We start from the raw sequence: 13,620 nt of genomic DNA, 5'->3' as shown, positions 1-13,620 counted from the left end.
AGGGATTCTGCCCTTCTGCTCTGCTCTCGTGAGACCCCACCTGCAGCCCTGCGTCCAGCTCTGGGACCCCCAACATAAGGAGGACATGGACCTGTTGGAGCAAGTCCAGAGGAGAGCCAGAGGGCTGGAGCACCTCTCCTGTGAAGAAAGGCTGAAAGAGTTTGGGTTCTCCAGCCTGGAGAGGAGAACGCTCCGGGGAGACCTTATTGCAGCCTTTCAGTAGTCAGAGGAGGCTTATAAGAAAGATGGGGACAGACTTTTTAGCAGAGCCTGTTGCAATAGGCCAAGGGGTAATGGTTTTGAACTAAAAAAGGGTAGATTTAGACTAGATATAAGGATAAAATGTTTTACAATTAGGGTGGTGAAACACTGGAAGAGGTTGCCCAGAGAGGTGGTAGATGCCCCATCCCTGGAAACATTCAGGGTTAGGCTGGACAGGGCTCTGAGCAGCCTGATCTAGTGGAAGGTGTCCCTGTTCATTGCAGGGGGGTTGGACTAGATCAGCTTTAAAGGCCCCTTCCAACCCAAACCGTTCTGTGATTCTGTGAGCACAGAGGTATGTCAAGAGTGCCCTCCAAACCGTGAAACTAATGAAGGGAGAGGACAGAGGGGGAAAAAAAAAAAAAGAGAACAAAGAGAACAGAGTTACTGAACGGGTTTGTTCTAACCTGCCTTGCTTTTCACCCTCCCTGAAACCTTCCTGTCTTGTGCAGCGTAATAAACACTGATTAAAGTAGGTTTAAAATTAAGGGCTAAGGTGCCATCTCAGAAGGCAGCTGTCCCCTCCACGAACAGAGAGCTGCTTAGGCTGTTGCACACATAGCCGCAAGGTACGTGTGTCTCAGGAAAAACGAGTCATCGGGGGCCAACACACTCCTGCGGGCATTCTCACCCTTGCTTTCAGGTCCTGTAAAACTGCCCCCTCAGTCTAGACAGCCATTCCAGCTGGGCCACGTCTTCAGCGCGTCATGCCCTGCATGCACTTCTCCCAAACTGAGCACCTCACGAGGCAGCTGGTCTTGTACTGAAGCTGACGTCAGTCCTGTATTTTCTGTGCTTTTTCTCCACCTCCAGAGCGTCTGGTTCTGCTCAGAGTCCAGGAGGAAGGGCAGGGGAATCCGGGTAGTTTATGTATGCAGTGTTGCTTGTTTTCAGTACGCTAAAACTCTTGGAAGTCAGCAGAGGTCCTGGCTACTGCATGTCTGGCTGGTTGTATGCTGTGGAGAGGAACCTTGCAGGCTGTGCACGAAGAAATCTCCTGCAACAGAGACACAACCAGCATGTGTATTACCCTTCTGCCTCGCTGCAGTTAGCTGCCACCCCTTGGAACTACCCCAAAACCCACCTCAGACTGCAGATCTGTGAGTGCTGCTGCTAGGCAACTGGGTGTTGGTGGAAAGCAGTTGTGACAGCGCTGAAGAGCTATGGCCCCTCTGCAAAGCCGCTATATATAGCACAGATAATATGCAGTGCAGGCTTTCCTCTGCTGTCCTGCCAACGGGCCGCAAAGGCAAGCCACTGCAGCAGGCAGGGCTCCATCCAGCTAGCCCGAGGGAATGTGCTATAAGAGAGCTCATTACTGTTAAAAATATACTGCTGCTGAGCAAGTCTACCCCTTTCCTTTGCTGCTCTTACTTCTCTGTATTTGAAAGGAAAAGAGAACAAGCAGCAACCGCCTCTCCCTTCCAAGCCCGGTTCTACGCTCCACTTAAAGGGAGTTGTCCATTTATTTTTTCCCCCCACAATAATGAAGCACAGCAACAGAGTCTGGATGCAGATACAGCCCATCCTCCACTCGAGCAAACCAACCGCAGAGTGCACTCTGGAAACAGAGCGGATTAAATGCACCAGGGTGCTGGGGTAATTAAGGGTGAGAAGCCAGGGCGTGAACAAACGAGCAGGTCAGCCATCAGTGTGCGCCGCCTCGCCTCCTTTCCACTGAAGAAGACACTCCACGCTCACCCTAAGTAAACAAACACCTCACGTGGCGTTTAATCCACGCTCTCCCTCACTTGTCACTGACTTTGGGTGGCTTTGATGGGGATATAAATTAAACTCTTTCCCTCAGTGAAAGCTTCTGCCTGACTTAAAAATGCTTTCACTGTTATTACTTTAGCTTTCCTCGGGTGTTTGCAAGTGGATGAATTCACATCCTTCACCCTCATGCTTTAGCTATATTAGTACAGTTGATAAGGCAACCTTCTTGTTTAGACAAGGGTTTGGTTTTTTAACCATGTAACTTCTGCCTAAACTCTCACTCCCCGGAGATACCTTTTCCCCGCAACCTCTCACCAGGTATTTTCCCTTTAGCAGCTTGTCTTACAGATAAAAAAGAGAGATTAACTAATGGTCTCGAGAAGTTTTGCAGTAAGGGAAGGTCAGAGATGTGAAAAATGGAAAATAAAAAGCACGTTTACAAGAGCTTTTGTCTTTTTCCTGCTGTTGTCAAGTATTTTCCTTTTTTACTGTTGCTTCCCATTACTGTCCAAAAATGTAGAGGTCTTACCTGGTGTTGGTGTCCGTTCAGCCATGCACAGTCAGATTTCCACATTGGGATCTGTGAATCCTTTCTTCCCCTCATTCACCAGCACAGGCTTTTCTGTCCTTGTATGCCAGACTAAAATCTGAAGAAGCCAACAGCAGTCATTAGCCGCACCTCTTCACTGCACTAACAAATATTCTTGCACATTAAATCAATAGTGCAATTTAACCATCTACCCTGGAGCCTAATGGCGCATTCACAGCTGAAAGGAGGTTTGCATAAAACTTCGTTTAGGCAGGCCTACCGCTATCCAAAATGCACAGCGCACAGAAATTACCCATTTTACAGTGTACTGTCTTGGGACATTAACCTGCTCCTTCCATGTAGTTATCAACCATCTTCCTCAAAAGGCTCATCAACCTTTTCAATGAGGTAAGGCAGTTCCTTTATAACCACAGAATCACATGCATGTTTCCCCATAGACCGAGTTCCTCACTCTGGTTCTTGGTTATTATGTGACTACATCCTTGGCCAGTGTGGAGTTACTCGCGAGGCTCAGAGTGGAAATGCAAATTCTTGCCACTTTGGGTCACATTGTGCCTCTTGCGTTGGAGGGCAGAGGCAGTTACAGCGAGTGCCGCCAGCTGCTCCAGGTGTCACCATTGCCTTTGGTTGTGTGAAATATTAAAAAGGATTTTTCAGTGCTGAAAATCCATTATTGGAGGGAAGACATCAGTCTGCTCCCTACCCTCACAGTCACTTCTTTTTCGCTTTTAAATTCTTTCAAGACCCTAAAAAGAGATGAGAGTGACACTGATGGGAGAAGTACTTACCGCTGCTACAGTTCTCTGTTGCAGCCTCTGCTGCCTCAGAGCTGCAAGATGCAGGAGCTGGTTACAGAACGCTCCCTTCCTCCCACACACACTCTGGGCTGTACATGGCCCCTTCATAACCCAGCACGCGTTAGTCCACCACGTCACCTCAACCCCACCCCCCCCCCACGCAGGTCCTTTGAAATGCTGGCCCCACGCTGCCACCCACTATTCCGTACCAAATACAATACGCTGCATCACTTCAAAGCCCCCCTCCAACTTGCTTAAAACAGAACTGAAGCTTCTACTAAAAGCCTCCCTCAGTCTTAGCAGCAGAGTTTAATATAGATGAACACATCTGTGGAGAAGAAATGGAAAAAATATAAATTGAAGAGGTGGCCTGACGTTTTTGGAGGGGCGGGGGGGTAGTATTGTAGGTAAACAGTTTCTACTAGCTGTGCTATACTGCTGGCACAGACAGCTCTGGAAGCTGTTTTAAATACTCTCCCCTCACTAGACTCAGTTATACTTACTGCTTTGCTCCTGGAAGCTGAATTGCTGGGAGCAGCTTCGTTCCTTCAGAGCTACAGTTTCCTGCTTCCCTTCACCTGCTCGCAGGGCTATTTCCTACCTTGCGGGGGTTTCCCTCTGGTTGCTATGACAATACTCCGCACATTTAATCCAAGTATCTGCAGACCATTTCATACCCAGTCCCTGCTTTTCTGAAAAATGAGGGCACGTTCTGTTTCTAAAGGATGAACAAAGCACTTTTCAAACCCTTCTGGTTAAACAAGAGCACCCACACCTTCCCAAGAAGCTGTTTGACCAAATTTGTCTCTGATGTGAGCAGTCACCTCCCGTGCAGGGCTTAAATCTTGCCTGTTAGTACTAAGGCAGGAGAGACCAACTGCTGTCTGGAGTGGGTCCAAAAACCCATTTAATCGCTCCCCCACAACCACTTCAGAGCCCGCTCATCAAAGTTCGCCTTTTATTACAGCCCTGCTCACCCACTGCAGCAACGCTGCTGCAATTACGGCGCTACTTTCCTATGAAAAGGCAAACCCAAACAGGTCTGTACAAGTGGCTCTCGGGGCTACACCAGCATCAGTTATGGGCTTCTCATCCAATAAACAGAATGTGCAAACCTTAATGCAGTCCAGGTGCTAGAAAACCCTTGTAGCCAATTCTCCTTTCCAGCAGGAGCAGGTAAGAGCTCTTTCTACTTCTGACACATAAACACTCAACCCTGCTGAAGGCCAAGGGCTGCACTCTGCCAGGAACAGGACTCCCACTTCAGCAACTCTAACCACATACTCCATAAACAGAAGACCACAACTACACATTATTAGCTTTTCTTTAAACTGGATCCCACTTCTGCACTGTTAAAGCCAAGTGCAGTAAAAGACAGCTATACTAAATTAACTAAAATGGACCAGTTTTCAGAGTTCACAGCTTGATAGAGCAGCTTCTACCATTTTTCATGCTGTGTTCTTTAACTTGGGAGGGAAATCACTGATTAGCGCAAAACCACCTGCTTTTCCTCTCAGCTAATTGCTTGATTTTGTCCACAAGCTGTGTGTTTGTTTTATGCCCCAAGCTTCGGTTTGCGCAAAACGTACAACTTGCAAGGGAGTAAACAGTGAGGAGGACCAAGTGTCTGCCCTTCCCTGAACAGTGGTTTCACATAGGTCACCTGAGGGAGTCCCCTTTAAAAACCTCTACTGCTGCAGAACATTTCCAATCCTTTCCAGTCCTGCCGTTCAAAATCACAGGACTCAAAAAAGAGCTAAGAGATTATAAGAATTCATCTCCATAGCAGACTTCTTCACTGTCTTCTAACAGGAAATTAAAAACCCAACAGGCAGGTTAACCTACAGTTGGAGGCGACCACAGGGTTTTAAGGACACCGACCCTCCACGGAGGGTTTCAATAGTTCTTATTTGAAATGGAGACTACACAACATGAAGAAAAAGAGACACTGAGCTGAAATGACAGATTTGCTTCCTCCCAACTACTGCTAAACCAAGTTTCTGCAGGCTCTCTTAGGCACCGTGGAGGCCCTCTTCTCCCAAAAGCACATCCATTGGTATGACAAATAAAGATTGCTTCTCCCTATAACTCCTGCTTTTCTCATGCCACTGCTATTAAATGAGCCAGAGCTCTGACAGTAATCTTCAACTGTGTAATTACACCAGCTTGAAGATTTGTGCTTTGTGATGGGTATTACAGGCAAAACAGACAAGACCACAAGAGAAGAAAAGGTCACAGCGGTCTAATCTGAGCTATTGCAGCTGCAGCACAGATCCGAAGGTCCACTGTGGAGCAGTGCAGGAAGACAGCGCTGCAAAACCCACACCACTCCGATGTAAATTACAGTTTGCAGCTTTGGTACAGGGAATGGCGTCGGCACAGCAGTTCTGGTGACTAATCAAGTCAAGACAAAGCCAAAAGAAGCCTCCCAGTTCTGCATGTCGGTTGTAAAAACCAACAGTTCGAGCACTGGTGTCTTCACTGGTGCACGTGTGAAGCTTAACCGACAGAGTGCTGTCACACAGCAGCCAGGGTACCGAAAGTTCACTGCCAACCACTGCTCACAAACCCACCCAAGAAGAAGAACCCAGTCTCAGGAATTTAACCCAATCTAACCCAAAAGGGGACAGATCTCCTCCGTCTGTACCCTGCTGCTCAGCCCCTCAAAGGCACAAAGAGCTCAAGAAGCTGATGCCCCTGCCTGCCATACGTAACGCCCCAGGATAAAATCGGGAGGAAGCAAAGTCCTCCTTTTCAAGCCTTCTTGCCTTCGGCTGACGTTTCCTCTCTCTTCTGCCCATTCTGAGCCAGTCTGAGCTGGTTTAGATCTGTGACACACCACGAAGCAGCCAGTTTGGGTTGCCTTTCGCTGCGCAGTTTCCTGGCTGCTGCTGGGCTGAAAGGCTTGGCCTCCTCCATCTGCACGAGGATTTATTCCCCTCCCAGAGCCAGTTCCAAGATCCACAGTAGCCACCGTGCTGGTATGTGGCTCAGGTACTGCTGGGAGAGCTCTCTTTTCCCCCTGTCCTCTTGCCTGTGTCTGACAGCAATATATATTAAAGATACCGACCGTGGCATCTAACAGTGCCCACGAGCACCTCGCCTCTAAGGCTCAGAGGCAGCCAATTCCCTTCCATAACACCCACCCAAACACCAAGCTCTAGCTCGAAGATTTAATCTCAGACTTGACTCAGCCAAGAGATAAGGAGAGAGGAGGAATGACTACTTCTAGCCACCACTTCAATGCCAGTGAATTGCTACCAAGACCACTCGAGTGCACAAAAGCCTGCCTCACCCAAAGAAATGTACCTATGTCCATCTCCCTGGAGAAACAAGCGGCTCCAGGAGCAGCTGGAACGAGACATCTGATTTCCAATGACCTTGTATTTTGTGGTCTGTCCTCTTGCGCCAGTTTAAGCTGAAGCTTTTTCCATAGCTGGGGCCACTCAAAGTCTCTCTCCTTGAAGGGCTCCCTGGCTGAGCATACTGCGGCTTGTTTCCTCAGGTGTTAACAGAAAATGAGGAGCAGAATATGTCCCAGTTACATCGACCTCGTGGGAATACAGAATTTCAGACCTCTAATCTGTGTCAATGGATTGAAGAGAGTGTAGTCTGTGCTGCGGGGGGCAGGCTGGGGGGGAACGCAGGAGCAGCATTACACAGAAATACATAGCCTGCTTCCAAAGCCTTGTTTCTTTACAACTCCAGTATAAACTAACCCTTCCCTCCTGATAAGGAGGGATAACTCTCTCCTTTCTCCTTGGCAATTAATATTGACTTCCTTAATTTTCTCCTTCATTTGGGCAGTTCCCAAATCAAAGAAAATAAGCAGGATATATGTCTTTGGCCAAAGCTTAAGCTTTTTTTGCAGGAGTGTGCATTTGTGGGCTGAATTCTGATAAATACTACAAATACCAGCATTGCACACGGGGCAGGCAGCATTTATGGAGCTCAGATGTCTGTGCTTACCTTACATACTTCTCTGATCGCTCCTTAATGACTCTATCTGAGCATATCACAATTTTTAATGTAAATCTCACTGCAAAGAAGGAGTATGGTTATGTTTAACAGAAGCAAACTCCACCAGCTGCCGGAAGCGCACTAGCACAATGAGAAAAAAGTCTGTGCTTTGATCTCTGAGCAGGAGGACCCCAGACCACAGGCCAGATTTGTCCTTCTCTACTGCTTGTCTGGACTCTCCTCCTCATAAAATGGGTAAGCACAACAGCAATTGGGAAATGGAGGCTGCTGGCATCAGCTAAAAGCAGAAATGCAAAGCTCAACCTGCAAAGCTGCAGCCAGAGTTTGCCAGGAGCAGACAGCATTCAGTTCACAACAAGGACCCTTGTAAGATCTCCACAGCCTAGCCAAAAAAAGAAACACAGTCTGCTTCAAATCCTGGCCAGCAGTTCCTGCTTCCTCTCCATCTCTGACCTGCAGCTCTTGTGTGACAGCACTGGCAGAGCAGCCTGTCTGACAGCACCATTTTTTTTCCTCCTGCCTGGAAACAACTTTTTTCTTCTGCTCCTTCTTCCATGTGTTCCTCCACAACTGTCATTTCCTACCCCCAGACTTCTAACGCAGGTCTCTCCAATAGTTATTTACAGCAGGCACAATATACCGAAGATTGCGTAAGTGGCCACGGAGTAAACACCCCTAATCTTCTGACCACCAGCCTTGAAGTGACCCGTGCAACTCCCTCCGCCTGTTGCAAACACATTTGTTTCCAGCCGGTGCTTTCTTCTTAGCTAGCAGGGCACGCAGTGCCCAAGAACAGACATCTAATTTTAATCCAATCTCTTTTCCCACCCTTGGGAGACCATCTGTGTTATTTATCCCAGTGCTGGACAGCCATAACCACAGACATGTAGATTTTATAAAACAAGGCACAGCAGGTATCAGATAATAAACGGAGTTGCTCCTCCCTCTCAGCTCCTCTTCCTTATTCCCAGACTCCTTGCCTGAGCACTGCCGAACATTGAGATCCTTGTTTTTTTACGTGGCTGGGGGCTGTAGAGCAGTGCAGATAGAAAGCAGAGAAAAAGGGTATTATTCAAAATCTTTTCCTATCCCAAAAAGGGATGGAGATCTGATCAAACACTGGGGTTTTTTTGCCAATAACAGCTTATTTGCAAAAAAAGAATGGTCCTCCTGGGATAATTAAGCCATAAAATCTCCCTAAGTCAGGCTGCCTGGTGCCATGAGAGTGCTATACAGGGGTCTGTGATCTCAGAGGGACCCTCTCCACACCTACAGTGCCCAGCAGACCCATTCACGAAGCTTTCAAAAGCACTTGACAGCACCTCTCTTGCTGTTGTCTTATGATTGATGCCTGTCACACTAGCCAACATTGTCTCTCGTACTTCCCTGTCATTCCAGATAGATATCCGTCTGTTGTCTCTTATTTTAGACTGGGAAGTCTTTCGGGCAAGAACCATCATTGTGTTCTGAGTTTCTACGTTATTTAGTACATAGGGCTCCTGCTTCATGACTTGGTGGCTCCTAAGCAATGTGTACAGTTAAATAATTAGCAGTCACTTTGACAGCAGTAACATCCCCCCCAAATGACACTTCCTGGAAGCCTCCTAGAGCTCAGAGCAATATCCCAGGCATTAAAACATTTCCACATTACCTCTGACACAGAAAGATCCAGGTTATTGTGGACAACTACAGTGATATTGCGTAGATGCCAAGAGGGAGAAGGCAACTTCGCACTAAGGCAGTGATTGTGTGAGCAGTCTTTCCCTGCAGCCAAAAACCACTTCTTGTGGCTGGTACTCCAGGGTCACAGTTCAGATGGGTTCCAGAGGGCCATATCTTATGTGATGCTAGCTTCTCCCAGGAGTACCAGTAATCAAAAGCAGCAGGAATTCGCATAAAGCAGCCAACGTACATTTCACCTATGGTGTTCCCTGCTCCAGAGGCTTAGCAAGGCCATAGGTAAGTCCATCTTGAAAATAATAAGGATATATACTAGAGGTAGTTACAGGGCAGAGAAGACTCCATATTTCAGGGCCTATGGCAACTGCTAGCAGCCCAAAACTGAGAAAGACAACTGCCCTCCACACATTTTAATACCTAATGACCCATTCTCAGCCCCCTTGCAATGGGGGTCTGCCCTCATCAGACGCAGAGGACAAGTGACTGAACGGTAGGGCTGAACGGGCCTTCTGCTACCTCTGGATCCTTACAACCGATGTATGAAGAAGAGACTGTACCTTAGTGCAATTGGCAGCTTTCGGCTCAAGGTCATTCAAGGTCACTAGTTCCCGGAGCAGGCTGCTCTCCTGGTAGCCTCCCTTCACTCCTCGCAGTTTGAAGTAAGCCTGAGATCGCTGGAGAATCAGTCTGAGGTTCACAGCAAACCCTGCCATGTCTATAGCAAAGGGGCGGTGGGGGTCGAACACAGTTTTCCAGCCATAGACCTTCCCTGCGGCGTTCACTTTGGGTGACTCGTAGCGCAAGCCACCGACGAAGGCTACTGGCCACACTGACACCTTCCTGGTGCTGCGCATCTGGAGGCAAGGAAAGAGAAGGGTACGGTGGGTGCACACAGAAGGATCGGCCGCACGCGGCTTCCAACACACAAACCAGCACCACCAGTTCCAAGACACAAACCAGCACCACGAATTCCAACACACAAACCAGCACCACGAGTTCCAAGACACAAACCAGCACCATGAGTTCCAACACACAAACCAGCACCACCAGTTCCAACACACAAACCAGCACCACCAGTTCCAAGACACAAACCAGCACCGTGAGTTCCAACACACAAACCAGCACCATGAGTGCCAACACACAAACCAGCACCACGAGTTCCAAGACACAAACCAGCACCCCAGCAGAATGACTTCACCCTGCTCACTGGATGTCCTGCAGGACACGGATGGCCCTGGGTTTCAGAGGATGCACACCCTGGAGCCTGAGCAGCAAAGTGCTTTGGAAAGTGGCAGCTAACAATAGCAATAGTAATGGGTAGCCACGGAGCCAAGCATGAGTGCAGCGCTAAAAACAAAGCTGCCAGTTATAAACTTAACTGAGATTTAGGAGGGGGTTTTTGTTCAAAGGTCTTTAGAGCTGTGGGGCATCAGTCTTGCACATGGACAGTGGGGGAAACAAGGACACAGAGAAGCACTTTGCCCGAGGCCACCTGGAAACGCAGGAGTGGCATATCTAGGAAGAAAGGTGTGTTCTCTGAACGCGAAGTAGTTTGAGCTGCAGTTTCAGCCTGTGAGCTGCAGTAAGGCTAAAAGCATCTTTAGAGCGAGGCACTGCAGCCGTAGCCCATAACCTCAGGGACAGCTGCGAAGCACAGCCTCTTCAGAAACTCCCAGCATGCAGGACGGTGCTTCGTAGCTGCTCCTGCTACCCAGTGGAAGGACGCTGGATGCCTCTGCTCCCTGTAGAGCCAACCGAAATGGACAGGAGCCATCAGGGGACACTTCAGATACCGGCACTTGCCAATGCAGATGCTCTGAATGCCAGTCTGCCTGCTCGCCCCCGCCAGCACCCTGCCCTGCTCTGCTGGCAGGCTCAGCCTCACGTTCTGCTCTCAGCCCAGTCTCTTAGATCAGGGATCTCCCAGAGCTAATCTCATCACTGTTAATTACTGCAAACGAGACCAGAAGAGCTCTGGCACTTGCCCTTCTGCATTATACACATGCTAACGGCAGCCCTGTCCACAGGGAACAATAGTGCGCGTCTTCTGCATTTCACAGCACATTTCATTGGCTCCATGTGACCTTAACTGCAGCTACACATCAAGGAGGAGAAGCCTCTACCAGCAAAGCACACCAGGTGAAGGAAGGAACCCTTTCTGCTTTATTAATGTGCAGTGTCTGTCTCAAGATGCTGCCAGAACCAGCCTCAAAGGGGACTGTGGAAGACAGACATTCGGTCTGAATTTCCTTTCACCTTTAAAAACATGTATATTCCTGTGGCTGTCCAAGCTGAAGGGAAACCACCAGGGAGGGGAAGGGGGCCAGATATGGAGCAAATAAATAGGAGATCCTTGGTATAAAACCTGGCAACTGGTAGGGAAGGAAGCAACCCTCCTTTTCTTGTTCCTTGCTGCAAAAGCTTGGCCTCAGGAGAGCAAGGGAACAAGGAATTTCTGAGCTGGAAGCCAGCTGAGGTACAGGTACCTGGCACTGTAACACCATTGCAAACCTGCAGACAGGGAAAGGCTCAGGAGTTCATTCAGAGCCCCTGATGGGAAAATCACATGGGAACCTTCCCCTGCTCAAGCCCGACAGGATTGTCAGGACATGCTGAAATTCAGCCTGCCATCACAGTTCCTGGAGCTGCAAACTTCCAGGCTGAGGTCTCGGCCCCATCGCCTACTTCAAACAGCCTCAGAGACCCTCCATCCCCTGATGCTGTGAGCAAAGTAGCTTCCGAGGGGAGCGCTGCACTCTCCAAGGCGGTGCGTGAAGGGCTCCACTTTTCTGGGAGGAGAAGCAAACGCTGATAAATGCACGCTCCTCCTGTGTGCAGCAAGCCAGAGCCAATTGCCCAGAGTATCTCTGAACAAGATGTCCTGCAAGCGCTGTGAGTGTGCTGGCACCATTCAGGCGTAACTCTGAAAGGGCGCTGCTGCCTCAGCTGGGGATCTGTGCAGAGCAGCCACCAGGCTCTTGACAGCTGCAGAGTTTAACCAGTGGACACTCTGGGATGACAGCAAACAAATGCAAACAGCAAGCAAGTCCCCCCAGGGACTCCTCAAACAGAACAAACGTGAATTAGCAGCCAGCCAAGTGTAATACATAGGGGTGGTGGAGAAGAAAGGTAGATAACATCAGATCAGGAACCAGGTGGCAATCTCCAGAGTGGAGCATGGAAGGAGGACGGCCAAGGTTTCTTTTGCTAGGCACTGTGCTTCCACACATGCATGTCAGACAGCAGGCGACGTTCCAACCCTAACAAGGCTCCCCACAGGGGATGGCAGCTCCTCATTACTTTCCTTTACAGTGAAAACTATCTGCCTCCTGCTCACATGCCACAGGATAAACTGGGGGTCCCATTACTTCGCAAAGGATGCCCTTGGGAAACATGCACTTCGCAGCGTGGTAACCGACCCCCAGAGAAAACTTCAGGGCAGCTGTGGTGGGATCACTATAAAGACAAGACTGATCCCGAGCTCAGGAGAGGATGTGCAACAGCATCTCGTCAGCTCAGTACACGGCACCTTTTACACCCCACGTGCTAATCTGTTGTGTTGAGCCGGCAGGGCCCTCCCCAGCAGCATCTTACCTCCTCAAAGAGCTCCAGGCTGTAGGTGTTATCATCATCAGCAAAGTAAACAATCCCAGGCTGGCTGTTATTTTTGTTAAAGGTCTCTCTCAACCATCTCAGAGCAAGGTTCCTCTGCATGGTCCCCCGGGGAATGCGGGGATCCCTCATGTCTCCCCGCAGCTTGTAGTTGCGGGGTGTCTCCACGTTGAGGTGGGTGTAGTTCAGCCCCGTGTCCCGCAGCAGCCGGGTGATGAGAGGTGTGCGCCGCTGGGAGTCCTCCACCAGGATCCAGTGCAGGTTTGGCACGTGCAGGAGGGTGTTGGCCAGGCGCGTCAGCTCTGCCTTCTGCACAGGCCGGCTGTAGGTGGGTGTAATGACGTGGATGGTGGGAAGGGTGTCTGACCACGGGGGTGGGCGGGTATAAACATATTCTGTCCTCACCACCTCCACAATGTCCCGGTCCGACAAGCAGTATTCCTTGGAGTCCAAGCCTGCAGTGAGATCACGCTGGGAGTCACCACCATCATCTGAGCAAGGGTACGAGAGAGAAGAAAAAGCCGCATGGACTCAGTCCTCCAACACCCCCCGAGTGAGCCAGCAGGCTGCTTGCTAATAGTAGATCGCCCTCATGGTTTCAGAGGAAAGGAAACAAGCTCAGATGGAGGCTTTAATAAATAAGTACACAAATAAATAAAGGAATCAGGGACAAACACACATGAGAAAAGAAGTTCCTGCTGTTAGAAAACCAGCATCAAACAAGGCTTGAGAGCCCAGGACAATGCTGCAGCTGAGTGCTCAGAATAAGCAACTTCAAAAAGCACCCAGAAGAGACAGCCTTGTAGAGCAATTAGATCTAGATGAAGAAAACAGCAACGAGGACTGACAATCTGTCATTCCTGTAGAGCTCCAGAGCTCTGGGCACCATGCTCAGTAGGACAGGACTCATGGCTCTGCACTCAAGCACTGGATTGCCTGGATTGGGAGGCAGGGAACTAACTGGTGGAAAAAAACAAGTCAGTAAAGATCCCCCAGCAGCAGCATCTGGCCAGAATACCGCAG

The 13,620-nt window shown here is 49.3% G+C and overlaps 1 protein-coding gene across 3 annotated transcripts in view; it reads right to left on the bottom strand.

The window, feature by feature from the left end:
• Window positions 1–448: 448 nt before the first annotated feature.
• The window catches only part of B3GAT1 (beta-1,3-glucuronyltransferase 1), a 37,108-nt gene continuing 23,936 nt past the window's right edge, over window positions 449–13,620 (bottom strand). For 2 of the 3 annotated variants that reach the window (XM_037410070.1, XM_037410068.1), the window contains exons 4-7: window positions 12,580–13,088; window positions 9,543–9,839; window positions 2,507–2,624; window positions 449–1,258 (exon numbers count right to left, since the gene is read on the bottom strand). In XM_037410070.1, coding sequence (XP_037265967.1) covers window positions 2,538–2,624; window positions 9,543–9,839; window positions 12,580–13,088 — 893 coding nt within the window. In that variant the 3' untranslated portion in view covers window positions 449–1,258; window positions 2,507–2,537. The remainder of the gene's footprint in view (window positions 1,259–2,506; window positions 2,625–9,542; window positions 9,840–12,579; window positions 13,089–13,620) is intronic. The other variant, XM_037410069.1, reaches the window with a different exon arrangement.

The sequence above is a fragment of the Falco rusticolus genome, chromosome 16 (genome assembly GCF_015220075.1).
Source record: "Falco rusticolus isolate bFalRus1 chromosome 16, bFalRus1.pri, whole genome shotgun sequence".
In the NCBI taxonomy this organism is placed as follows: Eukaryota; Metazoa; Chordata; class Aves; order Falconiformes; family Falconidae; genus Falco; species Falco rusticolus.
This window is presented reverse-complemented; position numbering and strand designations above follow the sequence as displayed.